This window comes from Micropterus salmoides, unplaced genomic scaffold, assembly GCF_014851395.1.
Source record: "Micropterus salmoides isolate LMB-PRFRI ecotype aquatic unplaced genomic scaffold, ASM1485139v1 Ms_hic_scaffold_11, whole genome shotgun sequence".
Lineage (NCBI taxonomy): Eukaryota > Metazoa > Chordata > Actinopteri > Centrarchiformes > Centrarchidae > Micropterus > Micropterus salmoides.
Genome location: NW_024040152.1, coordinates 14,047,476 through 14,067,075, shown reverse-complemented (window position 1 = coordinate 14,067,075; position 19,600 = coordinate 14,047,476). Strand labels below are relative to the sequence as shown.

Sequence of the window (19,600 nt, the reverse complement as noted above, 5' to 3'; positions counted from 1 at the left end):
ACATTGAGCTCTACAAAGGTGAAATACTGAATGAAAACATCTTTTAAGTTCAAATAGTGAGAACATGCTTGTTTGCTTCTTCTTTTCTTATCCTTCCCACCTTATTTTGTCTGTCATTCTTTCCTTGATCCTTCCCCCTCATTCCTTCCTCTTTTCTCTGCTTTCCTTCATCATTTTTATCTTCTTAAAATGAAGATATCTTCTCTCTCGCCTGTCATTCACCGGTCTTGTGTGAGTTTTGCATGCTTGCTCTGCTGCCGACAACTTCATGCAAATCACTGTTCCTCGTGGGTCAATTTCAAGTAGCCGGCTATTTAAAAACGATCAAATATTCTTTGTGTGGTTCATCAACAGTGATAAATTATCCGAAAGTCTGCGAGGTGCAGAAAACTCAGCACAACACCAGTGAAGCTGGGTCTCAGTCTCTTCAGCAAGTGTTCCTCTTCTGCCACCACACACACACACACACACACACACACACACGCTACGCCTACACATGCACATTGACGACCCAGGGTTAGGGTTACAATTTTAGATTTATTTACGCACTTTTAAAAACATTTACTGAAAGTTTTATTCTTTTTACATGTTTATTTACAGCATTAAATGTTGAATTGTATACTGTAATATGCTGTATATTAACTTATTGGGAGAAAACTAGTAGTTCTATGTAAAATCAGAAGTTTGAGCACCCCTATATCGCCAAAATAGCATGATCCTTGTTTCGCTACAAAGCTTCGACCATGAGACTGAATCAGGCTCCGCCCATCGAAGCATTGAATCTTTGACTATTGGAGTTCAGCCCTACTAGCTTTCCTGACTTATAGGTTTTTCTTACAAGTAAATTAATATCAGGCGATGTCTTACCTTTTAAAAAGCCATATGACTAGATACATTTAGATGTCAGATTTGATACTAAGATCAATAAATATAATATATAAACTAAAACAAACAAAAAAATTTAAATCAAGGGGCCTCGATGTTTTGGACACATTTCCAGTTTATTACTGGATCTTAATATTAGATATTCAGTTGTATTTCACTTGAACAAAGGCATTCTAATGTAGAACATGTACGACACTGGATATGCCTCATCCTTCTAGCCTGGATCTGTGAAGGAACCACAAACCCATTTTTTCAATACTGAAAATTGTCTTTATACAATATACACAAACCAGACACACACATTCCAGCCTTGTAAATATTGCATGTGTACGGCACTTTAACCCCCTTAAGCCTGAATGTTCTTAGTGCATAGAATGGTTGTTATACTATACTCAAAAATAAAGAAACTACTCGCCAACTTTAAATCCAGAACATAAAATATATACACATACAGTACTATATACTATAAACACTAATATTCATTAAAACTATTGAATTTAAGAACCAAATATTGTAAAAATCCATCAAGACTATATGAGATCTTTTTAGATCAATTATCTGCTCTTATTGCCATTCCAACCTGATGATACTCAAAGCATACAACATCTCTCACAGTATTTACATGTGGTATTAAAATGTTTAACCTGTGTCACCTAAAGCATTGACTGCAGCATGCCCACAACATGTCCAGAGTAACAGGCGTTTATTGTCCTAAAGTTGTGTCTGTGTGTGTGACCAAAGGAGTGATGTTTTAATGTTGCGACCATTGTGTGTTCAGGTTTTCTGTGTTTAAGTGTGTGTGCGCCTATAATGCACATAATGTGTGCGTGTGATTGGTTTATGAGTGTTTGTGTGTGCTGAGTCTATGCATACGCAGTTTGTACAGATTAAAACAACTGTATGTATGTATATGTGTGCTTCTCCATCTGTTGTGAGTAAGGTATTCATGTGCCTGCTTAAATTGTCTTGCAATATAAAGAAAACATGTGCTGTCATGAGTGTGAATGTGTTTAAAGCCACAAACTATTGTAAAAGATAGTGTAACTTTGAGATATTTGATTGACTCTTGTCTTTGTTTAGTGCCTAACACGTATATTGGATAGTTGACCTGTATTCTCTCATTAATCAACACTCCTGATGGCACCTTTTCCTTAATAGGTATGGTATTCACAGACACTGAAAGCTGTTTTGTACACCTGACTGAACAAAGTGATAGCAGTGACTGGCTTATGATGATAATGTGTGGTAGATATGCTACTCAGAAGAATGCTGAGTGTGCTCTCTTTGTAAAGTGAAGATGTTTTACCATTTCATTTATCAAGTGTGTGGCACAATTGGAGTATGTGAGTGAATTCATGACAGCAGCAGACGAATGACAAAGCTTTGTGTGGGCAACACTCGGGGGTCATGTTGTGGTAAGATGAGAGACTGCTAAAACAGCATTTTTTGTGCACTACCACTACTGTATATTGTCAGTGATTATAATACCAAGCCACTCAGAGTGAGTAGGGATGTGAGAGAGGCAGATAGTGGGTGGTGGGGAGGACAAGCCTTTGGTTTACACATTACCAGCATCATGAAGAAGGCTCAGCCTATAGTGGAACTGGAGTTATTATATCTAAATGGTTTCAAACCCACCTCTGATAACCAACTAATAGAAACCACTGCTTTTAATACCATCGGGACCTCTTGCACTATGTGAGTTGTCTTTGCCCTGATCCTCTCTGTTTGTTTCTGCTGTTCTGGCCTGGGTGTGGTGTGACGTCCCTCATGTTCTCTCCGTGCTCCCTTATTGCACAACACCTACACAGATGTTTTGTAAAGAAAACTGATTTTTCGTTATTTCATGTCTAAAGGAATACTAAGAATAAACAAGCGATTATGACATTTTCTGTCTTGTTGTGTTTGTTTTCCTATTCGCCGAGCAAGAAGACTTGCAGAAGGACAGTTCTGTCTCAGAGCTGCCCATTCCTTCTCAGTGACTCATCTCACTCAATGTCAGCCATCATTTGTTCTGAGTGTCACGCGCCACTTTCTCACCCCTCAGGCCCTGCGTGCCACTAATCCCACTGCCTCGTTTTGAGCTTCCATAACCTCGCCAGGACACATCAAAGCAGAACAGACACAAGAGAGATATTTATAAACAGTAACATCATAATGCTGTTAACACCTGCCATGGACCCTGAAGCTCCAGGCTGGCTGCAAATTACGACCTTCCACATGCTTTGTTTTCCTGAACTCTTTTTCAAATACAACTACACCAGTTCAAGATTTATCATGCATATATATATATATATATATATATATATATATATATATATATACTACATTTATTTTCCTCAAACTCTAAACCATTCAAGTAATCACAGTAAGAGAAGAAGATATACTTTAAACAGAAAATTAATTTGTAGTTACAGTAACAGTTTTTTGGAAAGTGGATTTTCTCTATTTACAACACTTTTTTTGCAAGTCCATCCATCGTCAAACACTTATCCTGTGTACAGGGTCGCGGGGGGGGCTGGAGCATATACCAGCTGACACTGGGCGAAAGGCGTTTTCTTTTGCAAGTATTTTATATAATTAGGGCTGCAACTAACAATCATTTTTCATTATTGATAAATCTGTCCATTCTTTTCGATCACTAATAAATTTATCATTTTGTCTATAAAATGTCCATCAAAAATTTACAAAAATATTCAAATAGCTTGTTTTTTCCAACATAACAGCTCCAGACCCAAATATATTCAACTCATTTTCACATAGGACAAAAGAAAAGCAGCATACCCTCAAATTGGGGAAGCGGTAATCAGCCAATGTTTGACATTTTTGCTTAAAAACTATTCTTCTAATAATCCTAATATTTGCTAATTAATTTTTTTCAGTTGACTAGCTTAATAACTGACTAATCGTTTCAGTTCTAAATATAATGATTATTCTGCTAATACGAAATGAACAATTTGTGTTGTAAATATCAGCTCTACTGACCATCAGTGTTCAAGCTGGTGAGAACAGTCTCTTATTATATTGAAGGGTTAAAGATCTTAATTGCCGCCATGTTCTTCCCGTCATCCAAGTCACATGGATTATAGAAGGGGAATAGAGGACCCATGACCGTTCCTATAGTAAAGGTGTAGATGGGCGCCATGGTAACAGCATTATAGAAAGACACCTCCTCCTTTTCACAGTCTAAAAACACACCGATGCGGACAAGAGAGACAGACACGTTGACCTTAGTGGGCTTTGGGTCAGTGTAGGCTACGACAGATCCATCCTTCAGGGCCATGGTCCAGAGGCCACTGGATGTACCACTAGCAGCCATCTCCCCCCTTGAGATATCGTCTCGTGCCACACCTAATCTCCACGCTGTTTTACGTCCCACCTCCACCTCCCAGTAGTGTCGTCCTGTGGTGAAGCCCTGATGGCCCAACACACAGTAATAATAGTGGAACCGTCGTGGGTTGGCCTGGCAATCCGTCGTGTCCTTGTCCTCCTCAAACCATACTGAGGTGCAGGATTTAGACAGGGATAGATTAGGGTGGGCCGTCTCAGGGTCAAAGGTCACTGATGTAATATCTGTAGGCAAATGGAGATCAATAAGGTGAGTTTTGTAGTTGTTTCGCATGTTTGTGTATCAGTTGACATATATGAACATACTTGGGTAAAGGCAGCTTTTCATGCGCTTCCATATCCTGTACTGTATGGGCCCCACAAACTGGCCGGAGCGTACCTCCGTGTCCACCTCCGCTGGAAGAACAAAGCTGACCTGAGACCTGCTTTGACAAAATGGGAAGAGGGGAGGACTGAATGATGAACGGTAGAGTGTCAACCTGGTAGACGCACCACAGTGGGGATAATGGAGATGGATGTGTGTGCAGGAATGAGAGGCAATGCCAAGCATGAGTACACTCAAGATTAATGAGATGTGGGGAAAATAGAAACTGTTAATTTATTGAAAAGAGTCTATGAGAAAACCTGCCTTTTTATGAGATCTTGGATTTCCTGCAATGAGAGAAACAGTTTGGGTAGTAGTTGGTTAAAATAACAGTGTACAGCCCTTTCAAATGACAGAAATGTTTCATTACCACAAACATTTGTCTTTGTTTGGACTCCAAATGCAAGCCACATCCCACAGACTAGCTGCCCCTTCCGAGTTGCTGACTAATGCCTTGACTGCCTTTTGTCCTTTCACTTTTAAATGAGAAATTGATTTTGACCTGCAAAACCAGGCAAGTCAACTGTTTAGCCAATCAGTGTCTATAATTGATCACATAAGTGCCAATGAAGAGGCACAGAGCAGCGAACTGCACTGCAGCTCTGGCATTGGGTCCCTTTGATGCAAACCTGCAGAGTCACATTGTTTCCCAGCAGCTCAAAGGAGTCCAAACAGGAGGAACAACTTTAGACAGTTATTTTGACAGATCACAAGTAATGTTTATTCCCGGGCCCATGGGAATGATCGCATGACCCTGGATAAATCCATGCACGGCTCTGCTATTGTGTGAAGAGGTTTCCAGAATGTTTTATGGAGCTAGGCCAAACTGTTCTCCAGCTCCTTCTCTGTCCTCGCTCACACATTAGCTCAACATCCAAATTTACATCTTCCCCATCACCACAACCCACATTTGTATAGCTACAGTAGGCTTTATTCAAGCCAAAAAATAAGCCAAACTTTGGTGAAAGTCAGATGTTCTTTTGTAGTGAAAACGCTTCCTCACTTTGAGCAGTTTAGGACTGTCGTCTTCAGCCAGTTTGCTGTTGAGAACTGTGATTGCTCTCTCCAGGTCTTTCCCTTGATCTGCTATTTTCTTCTCTCTTTCCTTCAGCTGCTTCAGTTGCTTCTGTCTCTCCCTCCCAAGTCGTTCAAGGTCCTTACACTCCTCCTCATCCAGGAAACGATGGAGGTTCTGAAACTCTGCTCTGACTTCTCTTTCCAAGGCATCAAAACAGTTCTGTTCGACGGGATGGGAAAAGATTATGTAAGTTATCATGTGACTAAAAAAATGTAGTGTGTAGACATAACAATATGGACAATCCTTTTCAAAAATGTCTTTAGCAGAATTGTTATGCGTATATACTCATTTAATTTGTGTTAAACTGGAATTACTGTGTATGAAAATAGTGTATTTAAAAAGAAAGATGAGGATTGATAATGCAGCAACAATACCTCTACTTCTACTGACTCTATGTACGTCTCTCTCTCTGCTTCTCTGCACTCATCTACCTCGTGCTTGATTCTTTTAATAGCCTGGACAAGCTTTTCCTGTAACACACACACACACACACACACACACACACACACACACACAGGAGACATAATTGGAATGGAATAGAATTGTTACTGATTTAATAGCCTACAAACTGAATTTCTATGCCTATGAAATATGAACTTTCTAAGAGAAAATATTAGCTGTTCTAAATGTAGCAGCAGGTGAAAACCATAAAACACGAAGCTTACCTTATGATCACAGAGAAGGCTTTTATTGCAGTTGTTGTTGGAGTCTTTGGTGTGGTTTTGGTACATTCCCGTTCTGCAAATGGGACAAAACAGAAATCAGGAAGACTCATGCAATAAAGTGTAATACAAGTGATGGAGGGAGTAAGGGGGAGGGACAAATTGTAGGACATAAAAATGAAACAATACAGAGAGAGAGGGAGAGGGAGAGGGAGAGGGGGGAAACACACATGACAGCATGATGAAAACAGGGACATACATCCAAGTAGAAAATTAACAAGAGAAACGTATTAACAAGCACAGGTCAGTATCCACAGCCGGACTTGGGAAGGAGGAGGAGTGGAAGGGAGGCAAGTAACTGTAGCTGCCAGGAGGGCTTGCTGGCTGGCTGGTCAGCAGGCAGCAGCGATTTATGGCAGCAGACACATAGGAGTCTATTTCTGTCTGCCAGGGTCTTTGGAAACAAAGCTGAATCTGGTGGTGGAGAAAGACAGCCCCTCAGTGAGATATTGTGTTTTGTAACATCAGTTGTTTTGCCTGGAAGGAAGATGATGCATGTTTATTTTTGTTAGGTGGCTCTCTAATGTCTGAGGGATGTGAGAGGATCCTCCTTTGGTAGCTGCATTAAAAGATGCTGTTCAGCTATCCGTGCCCTGCTGGGTTTCATATTGTCTGTACAGTCAGCATTTCTGTCTTCCCTTCTAGGAATATATCTGCACACCACTGCCCAGCCACAAGCCTCTTCTCTCTAAAAAAAAAAGTGTCTCGGGTCTGTCCACTTATCTAAATTTTTTATATCTGTACCTCTTTCTTGCACCCACACCCATAGCCCCCCCCCCCCCACCCCCCCACACACACACACACATACACACGGGGGAGGGGGGGGTCTGGCTATGGGTGTGGGTGCACTGAAGCACCATGATCTCTGCAAATGTTTCTCATCTATAATTCATGCTGCTGGGTCCTGACAAGTGACTGGGCTGAGCAAACTCAGTGCACTACACTATGCGGCAGGTGGAGGGGACACTGACAGGATGATTCAATAAAATACAATGACCTGCTGCATGAAATCACGGAAGCATGAGTAGCAATTCCTGTCTGAGAATCAAAGCAGCTGTAAATCAGCGTTGGCTATTAAATTTAGTTTAGTTTAGTTTATTTGTTTATAATATCGTGGACAGTCCCTTTTGATACAAAGAGCAGCTTTAGCCTCTACGGCTAATTTCCAACTGTTGTCCCCGGCCAGTTGTCAATAGGCATACATCCAATAAAATACATTACAATTATATTTACAACAAAACTAAGCAGAAGAAAGTAGACATACTAAGCGGGTGACACACAATTGAGACAAACACACACACACACACACACACACACACACACAAAAAAACTATTCATGTATTAAAACAGTACAAATCTAAACGAAGAATATTCACACAAATGCTATATTGAAGCATATACAGGACATAACATTGAGGCAGGCGGCAGAAGTCAAATTGCAGTACCATGACCATGTCACATCAAATACATATCACAACAATCAAATTAATGTGTACAGTTGTAATTGTTGGACAGTTTTTAAGGTATATAGTAACGGTGGAATACGTATGTATGTCTTTAATTGTAGTGGCAGTGAGTTCCAGTTTTGTATTGCTTTAACAAAAAATGATAATTGACCAAATGTACTTTTCCTAAATGGGATTAGAAGATCACCTCGTGTGGTGCTTCTGGTAGTCTGACTGCTATTATTACGTTGAATTATGAATGAGTTAAAAGGAGCAGGAGCAATATTATGCAAAATTTTGTAGATCAAACAAATGTTTTTGTATTTGATTACGTCTTCCCAGCTCAACAGTTTATGATTATTAAGGATAATACAATGATGTGAACTATTAGGCTTCTGGTCCAGAACTTTAAGAGTTTTTTTGTAAAGAATTGCTAGTGGCTTTAGTGATGAGCTATTAGTTTGGCCCCAACTTGTCAAACAATATGTTAGATGTGACACAATCAATGTACCCATGAATAATTTTGCAGCATTAAAAGTAAGTGCGTTTCGAGTATATCTAATATTAGCTAAGCTAAACTTTACCCTATTGCACAATTTCTCAATATGTGCTTTAAAAGAAAGATTAGAATCAAAAGTAATGCCCAAATACTTAAATTGTGGCACAATCTTAATGTTTTGACCTGAAATCGTTATATTTGCCACAGTGTTACATTGTCTCTTTGTGATAAACATTCCCACAGTTTTCTCTAAATTTAGTTGAAGACACGAACGATTTCGCCAGTCGGTGATCTGATCCATAGCTGTGGTTAGTTTGACAGCAGCCAAATGTTTTGTCTTGGCATGCACATAAATAACAGTGTCATCCGCATACATTAGTGTATTGAAATCAGGGCAAACTGATGGCAAATCAATAATATATAGACTACATAGAAGCGGACCAAGTATCGATCCTTGTGGTACCCCTGTGCGTAAGTTAAGGACTAATGAACGATGGTTGTTCACAGAAACATATTGAGTTCTACCAGTTTCAACTTAATGAATTGCCTTTTTGTTTTTGTTAAATGTTTGTCTTTCATTTAAAAGTAGGCTATATGATTCTAATGCCCTTTTTTACAATCATAATAACACCTAATAATCCAATGTTCACAGAGCACAAAGAGCAAGCTTTGGGTGGGTTGGCAAAATATATATACTCTTCGATCTGCATTGGGTGGATGTGAATAAACCAAGAAAAGCTGACTATGTTTCAGTTCTCAAGCACCAGAGATCCTTCACTTCCAGCCGTCAAGATATCCTTTTAATTTCAGACTTGATTTAACAAGGTATGTCAATTCTGTTAATTTGGGTTCCTGCCAGGGTTTGAGTTATAATCTGAGCTTCGTGGTGGTCTCTAATATGCTAACTAACGTTACCGGCAGAGCGAGCAAGCGAGACAGAGAGAGAGAGATCATTGCTTATTACGTGATTCAACATTTCCCTCTCTCACACACGCAATCGTGGGACGAATGAAACACAGCGATTTTCTCAGAACCCATACAAGTCTGATATGCCAAACTACCTCAGCACATACAGTCCACAGTACTTAACAGAACAGGGGAAAATCAGGTTGATACGTCACACTTTCACGGAGTTATATGAAAGAAGCTGCTTTCAATCACGGAAAGTAAATTCACTCAAGCCATCTTTTTTTTGAATGAGTTGTGTTTATTGTTCCATGTGCCATGGTCATGATCACATAAAAGATTTGTTGTTACTTTAACACATCCTGAAGTCACTGTCGGGACATTGGTGTTTCATATATATATATATATATATATATATATATATATATATATATATATATATATATATATATATATGTATATATTTATGTATATTATGGCATGCCATTTAGGAAATAATATATATATAAAGTTTGTCCGTCTGAATATATTGAATGAAAGTCTGAATACACACATACATATACATATATACGTATATATTTATACATATATATGTGTATATGTATGTGTATATATATATATGTATGTATGTGTATGTAAGAGACATCCTCTATCCCAGAAGAAACCTAAATTACTATGTAGCCTAGAGGACTAGGATAATATGGCCGTATGGTTAACCTATGAACTTAAGTCATATTTAATATTTAATTATTGCTTTGTGTTGTTGGCCAGAAAAAGAGTAGTAAGACTTCTCTCTGTGTACACGTATCCTGGTACAATTTTATTTGTGTTCCCCTCAAAAATTGCTCTTGTGAAATTTTATGTTTATTGTCCCCCCCCCCCCAATTGTGAGAGATTTACGCCCATGCATGTAAGTCTGTTTATCTGAAAGAATAGTAGGTACTAATTACAATGAAAAATACATTACTTGTGATTCAAAATTATGGTTGCTGATAAATGAATTAGAGACCCCACAGATGCATGATTTTACTGCAGACCTTCTTTCTTTTCATCACTGGCTCCCACGTAAGTAGACGAATAGCTAGGACATTGAATCAGTATCAGGGAGAATTTTCTCTGATGTCCACGGTCAGAAGCAGAAGGTGGCGATAACGCACATAACACGCTGGCTGCCACCTGCTGTTAAAACCCCAAAAGAAGAAGAAGAAGTTCCCGCCCATCACGACGCATGGAAACGACGTCACGAAAGTAAACAAGAGTATGTCGCACAGACAGACTCAAATAAGAGGTATCAGGGCTTTTCTTAAATATAGACTTGCAATTCATCGAAATCATGCTTGCATATGAAATAAATGAAGATGTACATTTGTAGATGTCTGTGAGAGCTAGATATGTAAGCTAATGTTTTTAACTAGCGTAGCATACATTACCTTATTCAGTCCATCACACCGATGTAACGTTATGTCGTTTCACATGCAGTGTGTTTTAGGAAAAGTAGCTGCAGCATATAACTTCAACTGTTAACAAACGGTAGGTTTCATTGTTTCATCATTTGCATGCTGCGTTTCAGAAATGAACGGTCAAGCAGACGTCGAAGTCGACTATAAGCGGAAATACAAAAATCTCAAACGAAAATTAAAATTTCTTGTTTATGTGAGTAAAATCATTTTCACTGTGAACGGTCAGTCTTGAGCAATCATATATCGTCTTTTTACATACACATATCTCCTTGTCTGCTCTGATTCCGTGTTTGGTTGCCCTTTTCCAGGAACAGGAATGCTTTCAGGAGGAGCTGAGGAGAGCACAGAGAAAACTTCTCAAAGTTTCCAGGGACAAAAGGTGAGATTACATTGTGTGTACATGAAAATGTGTGGATGTTCAATAATATTATGTGCGTGCAGTAAATAAATAATGTCATGCACTTGTTATCTAGCTTCCTTTTGGACAGACTGCTGCAGTATGAGAGAGTCGATGAAGATTCCTCAGGTAGTTATTGCACCTCATCCTAAAGAATGAAGTGTTTATTACCATGCCATGCTTTCATTTGTTGTGTCACAGTTGTACGCAGTCGACTATACTGTTGGTTCAGGTTTTCTTGTCTTCTGTTCCAGATTCAGATGCAACAGTTTCTTCAGAAAATAGTGAAGGAGAAGGACCCCGTGAGAGGGAAAGAGAACGAGAAGTAGCAAAGAAGTAAGATTGGCATTTTAACATAAAATACAAATATTTGACCAACTAGCTCAGGGTAACTCTTGATATCATCAATACCTTGAGTAGTTCAGCACTTTGTCTTTCACCAACCACAGAATTTTCACTGCTGCTTGTACTATGAATAGTGCAAATGAATATGAACAATCAATATGTGTATTTATAAAATATTCCCATCTTTGTGGACTTTTACATTACAAAACATTCAGTTGACGCTTTTATCCAAAGCGACTTACAATTGCTATATATTTATCAGAGGTCGTACTCCTCTAGAGCAACTAGGGGTTAAGTGTTGTGTTATTCACATTTAAGTCTTGAGTTAGTGTGCAAAGAAAGCAAGATACAATTTTCTGGTAATTTGTTATTTGTGCTGGACATCCTGCACTGACTTAAGTCAGTGCAAGTAATTTCTAGATAATTATAAACAGTCTTCCTGTTTGATGCTAGTTAAATTTTTATCAGGGCTTCTTTTCTTCTTTTTAGCTGATGAATTTCCAGGCATCATCATTTTCCAAAATATCTGTTTTCCTTGACCACAATTAAACGTGAGGCTGGCTTTTTCAAATTTAGCCACTCTGGGAAACATTTGTTTTGTTTTTAGAGAAGTGTTGAATTAGTGTGTACAAAGGCCAGCACATAGAGAAAATTATGTTTGTTTAAATTAAGCTGGCTTGTTACGGCCTATTGAATCAAATGGACCAATGTGGACAAAACATTTTGCGCTCTGAATGCTCTTGCTGTTATACCCCACACAGTGAGTTTCTCTTAATTTTCCATGCATTCTTTTCAGGCGAAGAAGTAGTCCTGGGGCGTGTATTCCTTCATCATCTTCCCCTCATCTCTCCCTGTTGTCCCGTCCTGGTGTAAATCCCCTACAGTCATCGGGCTCTGGACCCTACCTGAACACTGTGAGTTTGCATCTCCCTTAGTGCGGTCAGCAACAGTAACATAGCTGCCACTGTCGTCTCTTCATCAGCAAACATAATCCCTGTTTTTATTTGTCATTATTTATATAATTTCATTCTTTTGTCACTTTATCCACAAAGTCTGGATTATCTTTTCCTTTGTTTGTTTTTTGTTTGATACTTATAATGTCCTTGCAATGTTCATTTTTCTGTGTTCTTCTGTGTTTTTTGTGTTGTTGCTGTGTGTGTCTGTCTTGTAAATTGCCAATGCCTGTGTGCATGTGTGTTTGTGTGGTCATTTGGCAATTTTGGGGCCTGCGTGTGTGTTGGGCAGATGCCCTTCCCACCAGAGTATATGGCTCCACCAGCTGAACGAATGAAGAAAGAGAGAAAAACAAAGACGCCTAAAAACAAGAAAGAGACTACTGGGAAGGTGAGAGAGGAAAAGGAAAAATAAGATGCTCAGATGTAGTAATAATAATTATAACAATGATAATAATTATTCAGATATATTGCTTACTTCTCACATCCTGTATAAGAATGTGCCATTTATATTAGATGGCACAGTAGGTTATATTTTGGCCACAGTATATATGCATATGTGTCTACTTTTATGTTCTCCTTAGGGAGTCTAAAAACTCTGTATTGGTTCATTTTACTTTGTGGCATAGTTGACAAACTCTTGCTATATTAACAGTCTTGTTCTGATCTTTACTCAATATAACCTCTAATAATGACATTTCAGGACAATGATGTAGACAATTCAGTCCCCTAAGCCATTTTAAGTTTGGCACTGTGCTGAAATGACCTTCTGGTCAGTATGTCTTTAAGTTCATATACATGCTGCATGCTTTGTCCTGATTTACTCTGTACATCTGTGATGCAGCCATCCATCCATACCCCTCTTGCCTCCATCATATCTCCATCCCTCTCAAAATTAAATTTTTTGCTTTATTCTAAATTTCTTTCAGGTTGTTGCCCCAATGGCAGCTAATTACCCATCAGCCCCCGTGGCGCCTACTGCAGCCAGCGGCCCCTTCAGCTGGGTTCCCAGACAGATGCTTAGTGGAGATGCAGCTGAGGAGGAGGGAGAGAGTGATGGAGACAGCGATCGAGGAGATGAAGACAGAGGGGAGGGAGACGAGGCTGAACTAGTCATTGACATCCCTAATGAGTGAGCCTGAGTGTGTGTTTAGATGTATTTATAAGCAGGGGATTGTGAGTGTGTGAGTGAGTGAACAATTGTGACTAAATGTATTTTCTGTACTCTGTTGCCCATTATATATTTTCAAAGTGGGAGCCAAGCTCCCCCCTGTGGGCTTTCGCTTAATTGCAGCATCACGGTCTAAAATATCTCACAGATAAATGTGATTTTCCAATATTATGTTATGGATTAAATCTTGGGTTGTACTTTTTTAAGAAAAATCCATGGGCATTTTTTGTCCAAACAGTCTAGCATCCTACAAACTGTGACTACAACTAGGTATGTCCTGCACAAAGTGAGTTTTTGATCATTTGTTTTGCATTGTATAACCGTAATCTCGTACTTGGTATTGTTTAAATGCTGTAGTCAATTTAAGTTGTTTATTATGATATACATGTTTCAATTGTGTTTCAATGTTAGGTCATCTTTGCTTGTTACGGGCAGCTTTTACATCTGTCATTTGTACTAAGTTAATGTTTTTACAAAACACCAAGAATTAAAGCTACTTCATGTTAATGGAGATGATCCTGTCAAATTGTTTGTGTCAGAGAATAAATAAAATTATTTCAGATGGCTAAAAGTTTTTGTTTTAAGTTAAATGGTGTGTTAGGTAGATTCTCCTGACAATATCCTACATGGACCATTTTACTTTAAAAAAATGGTGTGGGCTGTTGTGTGTTTGTCTAAAAATATTTCTTATCACACCATTTTAGATGTTTAAAAAGCAGTAAAAATGTTGAACACACCTTGTAGTATAACTTGGTGCCCTACCCAAAACATCACACCCTAAAGCTCTCATTCCACAGCTATAATCAGTCACTCAGGTATGCTGCCGTCTGTGTGAATGTTTATTGAATGCAGGAGATGAAAAGGACAGCTCATGTAGACCTAGTTCATGCTTGGTATTGTACATGTTTTTCTTTGCTTGCTTGACCTCTGCAAATGAATCCTGATACCATTCTTGAAATAAGCCCAGGGGTATGCTTGGCTCATGTTGCCCATAACTCTCACTCTTAAGCAATATGAAGGCAGCCTGGCTGGATTCCACCTCTTCTAGATGTTAAAAAGACAGTTTCATATTATTTATGCTCACTTTGCTTACACATGCACAGGGCTAAGTTGTAAGATTATATGTGAAATGCTGTTTTTGATACCTAACGATTTTGTCAGTGCCAACATCATCATGTCTCAACGGGCATGTTTCTTATAATAAGGAAAGCATGCTACAACCTGCAAGACAGGAATAGGAGTCTGTTTTGTCTGGAAAGGGTGATTTCAAGAATTGCTGTACTCTGGGTGAGACAATGACCCATGACTTTGACACTTTCAGGATTAAGTTTTAAGGAGGATTTTATGAACTGACATTGTTAAATATAAAGCTCAGTTGCTCACATTTTAAGTTTCAAGGGAGAAATTCTGCTTGATTCAAAGCAGTTCAAAGCAGCTGTTGGATTTGATACAGAGTCAGCACTTTCAGGAATGAGCGTTTACCAGGAATGGACGACAAGAGTGTGTCTAACACTCAATTGACTAACCTAGTACAATGACCATTGTATGGGAATGCAGACTTACAGGTAATTGAAAGCTTTTAATGGGTTTGGCTTGTGTACCTGACAGCAATGTTAAAGGTGTAGCCATAGAGAGTATAAGAGGGAGGGGTGAAGTGGAGGTACAGTCAGAGGAAGAGTCAAAGAGGGTGGAATAGAGAGGGAGTGAGGTTGTCAGGGAAAGGGAAATGAAGGCGTAAGCAAGATTGTGCCTGCAACACAGGCTCACTCTGTCTCTCAGAATACAGCTGACAGAACAGCCATGGTTGGAGACAAACTGGAGGAGAAAACAAGGAGCGAGTGAGAAAAAACAACAAGCCACCCTTGGCCACCTTATCTTTTCCATCTATATACGGAAACCACTGGATAATTTATAAGCCTCTCCCTCTTGCTCTGTGTGAGAGTGTGTGTGTGAGAGAGAGGGGGGGATTTGCTGAGCTCACCACCACCATGCTGTATCCTGCTGCTGTCAGTGCAGCCGCTGCGGCTGTCTGGCTGCTGGCAGTGCTGGGCCCATGCCTGTCTCTTCCAGCTGAGGACAACTCAGAGCTAGGCTTCAGCCTCTGCAGCAACTGCTTCTACAGACAGACGCCTCCTCAGGGAGCCTCTGAAGGACCGCTGCTGCGACCACTCTGCCACAGACTGCCTGGGGGACAGGAGTTTGCCACTCTGTCCAAACCGACCTGTGACACAGCTGTCTACTCCGCCTTCCATCTCAGCCATGGATGGACAGAGAGAGGGGGGGAGGAGGGGGAAGAGCTTGTGGTAAGAATGCATCTGTCATGCTATTTAAAGTAGTACTACCTGTTTTGAATGGTGGATTTGAATAATGAAGTACAGTGCAAAATCACAGACTGGTGCATGCAAGCAGTAAACCAGTGGTGAAAAGTAACTAAGTACAATTACTCAAGTACCATACTTAAGTACATTCAGTTTGGAGTATTTGAGTATTTCCATTTTATGTTACTTTATAGACTATTACTACTCCACCCAGAATAAAATATTGTACTTTTTACTTCACTATGTTTATCTGATAGATATAGTTAGTAGTTCATTTTCAGATTAATGAAAAGCTAATAACATTAAATGTATTGTTAAAAATTAAACCAGTGGTTTGCAACCTTTTTAGGATTGTGACCTCTTACAAAAAGCAGTGGGTGCCTTATATGTCTTTGTGTTGTTAGCAGATCTAACAAGACATTTCCTCTCTAAATTTTATGTAATTTAAATAACTGTTCTAGGCCCTGAGAGGTAAAAGTACCTCTTAGAGAAGAGCAAAGATTATTAAAAATTCCAAAAAATAAGTACACATTTGTGTTTTTCTTCACATCATTAATCATCTAACAACCCCTCCAATTTATCATGTAACCAGTCCAGTGGTTCCCAACCAATAGGTCGACTGTTGGCATATAACGGAAGTAAAACAGGAACAATGCATTTCTCATTTGTCCTATTTTTCAAGTGTTGTATAGACATTTAATATAACCACAGAACTGATGAACATTTGAAAATCATCAGTTAAATAAAATGTATTGATTTATGATCGAACATACTAGCTCAAGTATCTGTATGGTGGGTTATAACTAGTGTACACTTGCATATATTGTAATTCACACATTAACACTTGATTTTGATGATTTTATCTGCCAGACAAAGGAAGAAGAAGACATCATTAAAATAGCAGTCCCAGCCCTTCTCAGAGGAGGTGGAGATCCATCTCACCCTGTCTCGCCTACAGACTCCCCGCTTACACACTGGGATGCAACAGTCACAACACTGGTTCTGTCAACCTTCACACCCCAGTGCAGCACTTTAGGCGGTGATCTCTACATCCTGACCGGGGCCGGAGGTTTTGGGGCTGCTGAGGATGGAGACGAGGAGTGTCAGACTAAGCCACTGTGGTCTGCAGTGTGCTGCGCTGCCCCAGAAGGGAAGAGTGGTTTCAGTGTGGGGTTAATCAGAGAGACAGGGGAGGGGGAGAGACAAGTGAGCGTGAAAGAGCTGGAGGAGACACTAGGAGTGGCAGAGCTGTTCTCAGAAGGCTGTGGAGGAGCAGATGGAGAGGCTGTTGGAATTGGAGTGGGTCTTCACACTGATGGGCTCCCTGGAAATATAGAAGAGCTGGATGCAGAACTTACTGGTGAAAACACTGGATCTGAAGATGTAGATTCAAGCACAACTGAAACTCTGGATGAACTAGAGACAGATGACAATTCCAGCAGCACTCTAGTCTACGTCCTTTCCACCACCGTCTCCATCCTTACAGCTCCACTGCGGCCTGTGTTCTCCACAATCACCCAGTTACCTGGACAGGTGATACAAGTGATTGACATAGTTTTAATTTATTTTATATTTTTTATATAAATGTTTAACTTAAAGGTGTACTCCAGCAATTTTGAATTACACTTCCATAAGGCTAACAAGAGACAAGATCTGTCTCATGTGAGGGACACACGGAAAATAAATTTATGGTGAAAATCGATGCAGATGAGATTACTTTTATCCTCTATTATGGGTCAAACTCCAAAAATACTGAATTCCACACCCATAATGCAACTGCAGAGAGCCTGCCCAAACCTGGATGTAGTGTCCATGACTTCACCCATAGGATCCTGAAAAGCCGTTGTGATGCCCAATGTTGGCTGCTCCGGAATCCAAAATGGGCAAAGGTGGAACTGGGCTGGGCTGAATGAAGCCTGGTGGCTGATCCACATAGTGGCTAGCCACCTGAGAGGTCACCCACCTGTCAGTCAAAGCGACCTTAATTATGCATAACTTTAAGCCTTACTATAATTTAAATGGATGACTTATATTAAAATTCACCCACGTACAGTTGTCATGAGGGGGAAATTAGCTATAGGGACCAATTTAAACCCCTTTTTTTTTTTTTTTTACCAGACTGCAAACATATTTATTTCTTGTAAAAATGCCCAACTCTACAGCAGAAATTAATGCGTTTATAGCGTCATTTAAAAAAACAGTTTTAGTTTGTGTAGTTTGTAGAGAAACATTTGTATTTTAATATCTTCAGTTGTTTCATAAATCTCCTCATTCCAGTTTGCTCCTCCCAGAGACTGGAATGAGGTGTGGCCAGTAGGAAGCGTTAACTCATTACATTCCCTGAATTCATTCTATCAATTCATTATTCACACCTTTTTTATCTTCTCTTAAAAAGTGTTTGTATTATCTTTACTCAGGTGACATACGTTCTTCAGGAAGACCTTGGAGTTCTGGCAGCCCTGCCTGGAGACATCTACACCTTGCTCCACCTCTTTATCTCTGACCTTTTGTCCTTGATGGGCTCAGCTGCAGAAATACTACTGGGTATTGGGGAAACCTGTTTCTTTGGCGTCTACTTCTGCACCTCCTCCATGCTGGGGGCCCTGCTGGACAGCTGCCACACTGGGGTCACTGGCATGGGGACCCTGGCTGGAGACACAGTGGGGATATTTGGTGACGTGGTGGATAATGGTTGGTGGGTGATCGAGTTCTTTGGAGGGCGGCTTTGGGAACAGAGTGAGGGATATGTCAGAACAGTGATGTCAGAGATGGGGGGTCAGGCGGAAGCTGTAGGTGGCGGGTTTGGGAGGCTGGTGTGGAGAAGTAAAAATGGGGTGGGTAATGTGTTTTGGCTGGGAGGGGGTTTAATAATGGGGATGGTGGATACATTTATTGTTGATGTAAGAGAGGGTTTTGGGCAGGAGTCAGGGTGAAAAGTGGAGGGAAAATCCAGACTCCACTTGACGATAGTAACAAAAATTTCCAAATGTTTTGTCCAGTTTTGGTTTGTAAATTTCTTTAGCACGTAAGAGTGTGAAAAATGGGGAACTATTTAAATTTGATGTCATCTGATATGCCGTAGTTGTTCTTGAAATGTCCATTTACTGTAGGGCTTACACTTCACTGTGGCTGGCTGTATCTGAGAGCTAGGATATAGTGACCCAACTGTGATTTAAAAACACTGTGCACAAGGCTTTCGGATGTAATTATTGAAAGCAATTCTTGTATGATAATTGTTATGATAAATGTTTGCTTACATGTACATTTGAATAAAAGAGAATGCTGGCTTATTGTGCTGTTTTTGTCTTTTTATATGTTTATGTAATGGAACTGTTTCCCCCATCAAAACAAGACATTCATTTGTTTTGTCATTTTCTGTAAATGCTCATGATACCACAAATAACAAAACAATATTTACATATTAATAGTTCTTTAAATTTAATAAATTCAAACTAGGACATGACACTGTTTAATATTCCACACAGATGTGTCGTAACTTCAGAAATGTCCGTGTGGCATATTAAACAATGTCACGGAGGTGCTCTCCCAGTTTTTCCTCTATGACTTTATACATTTAAGATTCAGCAACCAGTCCTTATAATCTCATGGTTTTTAGAAGTGAGCTGTTGGTCTATCATGTATAGTCATGTATTTTGTCATGTATTAACATGTATTTTCATATGAAATTTCAACCTGCAAACAAACAAAT

At 39.6% G+C, this 19,600-nt stretch overlaps 3 protein-coding genes across 4 annotated transcripts; 2 read left to right on the top strand and 1 right to left on the bottom strand.

Annotated features, from left to right (window-relative positions):
* Positions 1-1,139: 1,139 nt before the first annotated feature.
* On the bottom strand, positions 1,140-6,733 carry si:ch73-54f23.4 (zinc-binding protein A33). The gene is made up of 7 exons (XM_038711068.1): positions 6,597-6,733; positions 6,341-6,413; positions 6,050-6,145; positions 5,601-5,834; positions 4,862-4,884; positions 4,540-4,655; positions 1,140-4,458 (listed from the first exon to the last, which is right to left on the bottom strand). Exons 2-7 carry the CDS (start codon positions 6,404-6,406, stop codon positions 3,905-3,907), a joined length of 1,089 nt encoding a protein of 362 aa, XP_038566996.1. The 5' UTR covers positions 6,407-6,413; positions 6,597-6,733; the 3' UTR covers positions 1,140-3,904.
* A 3,712-nt stretch (positions 6,734-10,445) lies between these two features.
* On the top strand, positions 10,446-14,144 carry ino80e (INO80 complex subunit E). Of its 2 annotated transcripts, none has more exons than XM_038711067.1 (8): positions 10,446-10,535; positions 10,818-10,900; positions 11,016-11,086; positions 11,181-11,233; positions 11,359-11,440; positions 12,246-12,363; positions 12,695-12,793; positions 13,332-14,144. In XM_038711067.1, the coding sequence occupies exons 1-8, from the start codon at positions 10,508-10,510 to the stop codon at positions 13,536-13,538; spliced, it is 741 nt and encodes a 246-aa protein (XP_038566995.1). In that variant the 5' UTR covers positions 10,446-10,507; the 3' UTR covers positions 13,539-14,144. The 2 variants fall into 2 exon arrangements, with proteins under 2 accessions (XP_038566995.1, XP_038566994.1); XM_038711066.1 differs by lacking the exon at positions 10,446-10,535 and adding an exon at positions 10,557-10,640.
* An 813-nt stretch (positions 14,145-14,957) lies between these two features.
* On the top strand, positions 14,958-19,181 carry LOC119897394. Its single transcript, XM_038711065.1, has 3 exons — positions 14,958-15,876; positions 16,762-17,424; positions 18,309-19,181. The coding sequence occupies exons 1-3, from the start codon at positions 15,562-15,564 to the stop codon at positions 18,822-18,824; spliced, it is 1,494 nt and encodes a 497-aa protein (XP_038566993.1). The 5' UTR covers positions 14,958-15,561; the 3' UTR covers positions 18,825-19,181.
* The last annotated feature ends 419 nt before the right edge of the window (positions 19,182-19,600 follow it).

Bases quoted from the DNA above. Each gene is read 5' to 3' on its own strand.
- si:ch73-54f23.4 (XM_038711068.1), bottom strand. From the start codon at position 6,406: ATGTACCAAAACCACACCAAAGACTCCAACAACAACTGCAATAAAAGC. The intron at 4,885-5,600 runs GTGAGGAAGCGT...CTCTCATTGCAG, and splicing joins ACAGTCCTAAACTGCTCAAA to GAAATCCAAGATCTCATAAA. The intron at 4,459-4,539 runs GTATGTTCATAT...ATTTGCCTACAG, and splicing joins GAAAAGCTGCCTTTACCCAA to ATATTACATCAGTGACCTTT.
- ino80e (XM_038711067.1), top strand. From the start codon at position 10,508: ATGTCGCACAGACAGACTCAAATAAGAG. The intron at 10,536-10,817 runs GTATCAGGGCTT...GCTGCGTTTCAG, and splicing joins CAGACAGACTCAAATAAGAG to AAATGAACGGTCAAGCAGAC. The intron at 11,234-11,358 runs GTAGTTATTGCA...CTTCTGTTCCAG, and splicing joins AGTCGATGAAGATTCCTCAG to ATTCAGATGCAACAGTTTCT.
- LOC119897394 (XM_038711065.1), top strand. From the start codon at position 15,562: ATGCTGTATCCTGCTGCTGTCAGTGCAGCCGCTGCGGCTGTCTGGCTG. The intron at 15,877-16,761 runs GTAAGAATGCAT...TTTATCTGCCAG, and splicing joins AGGAGGGGGAAGAGCTTGTG to ACAAAGGAAGAAGAAGACAT. The intron at 17,425-18,308 runs GTGATACAAGTG...ATCTTTACTCAG, and splicing joins TCACCCAGTTACCTGGACAG to GTGACATACGTTCTTCAGGA.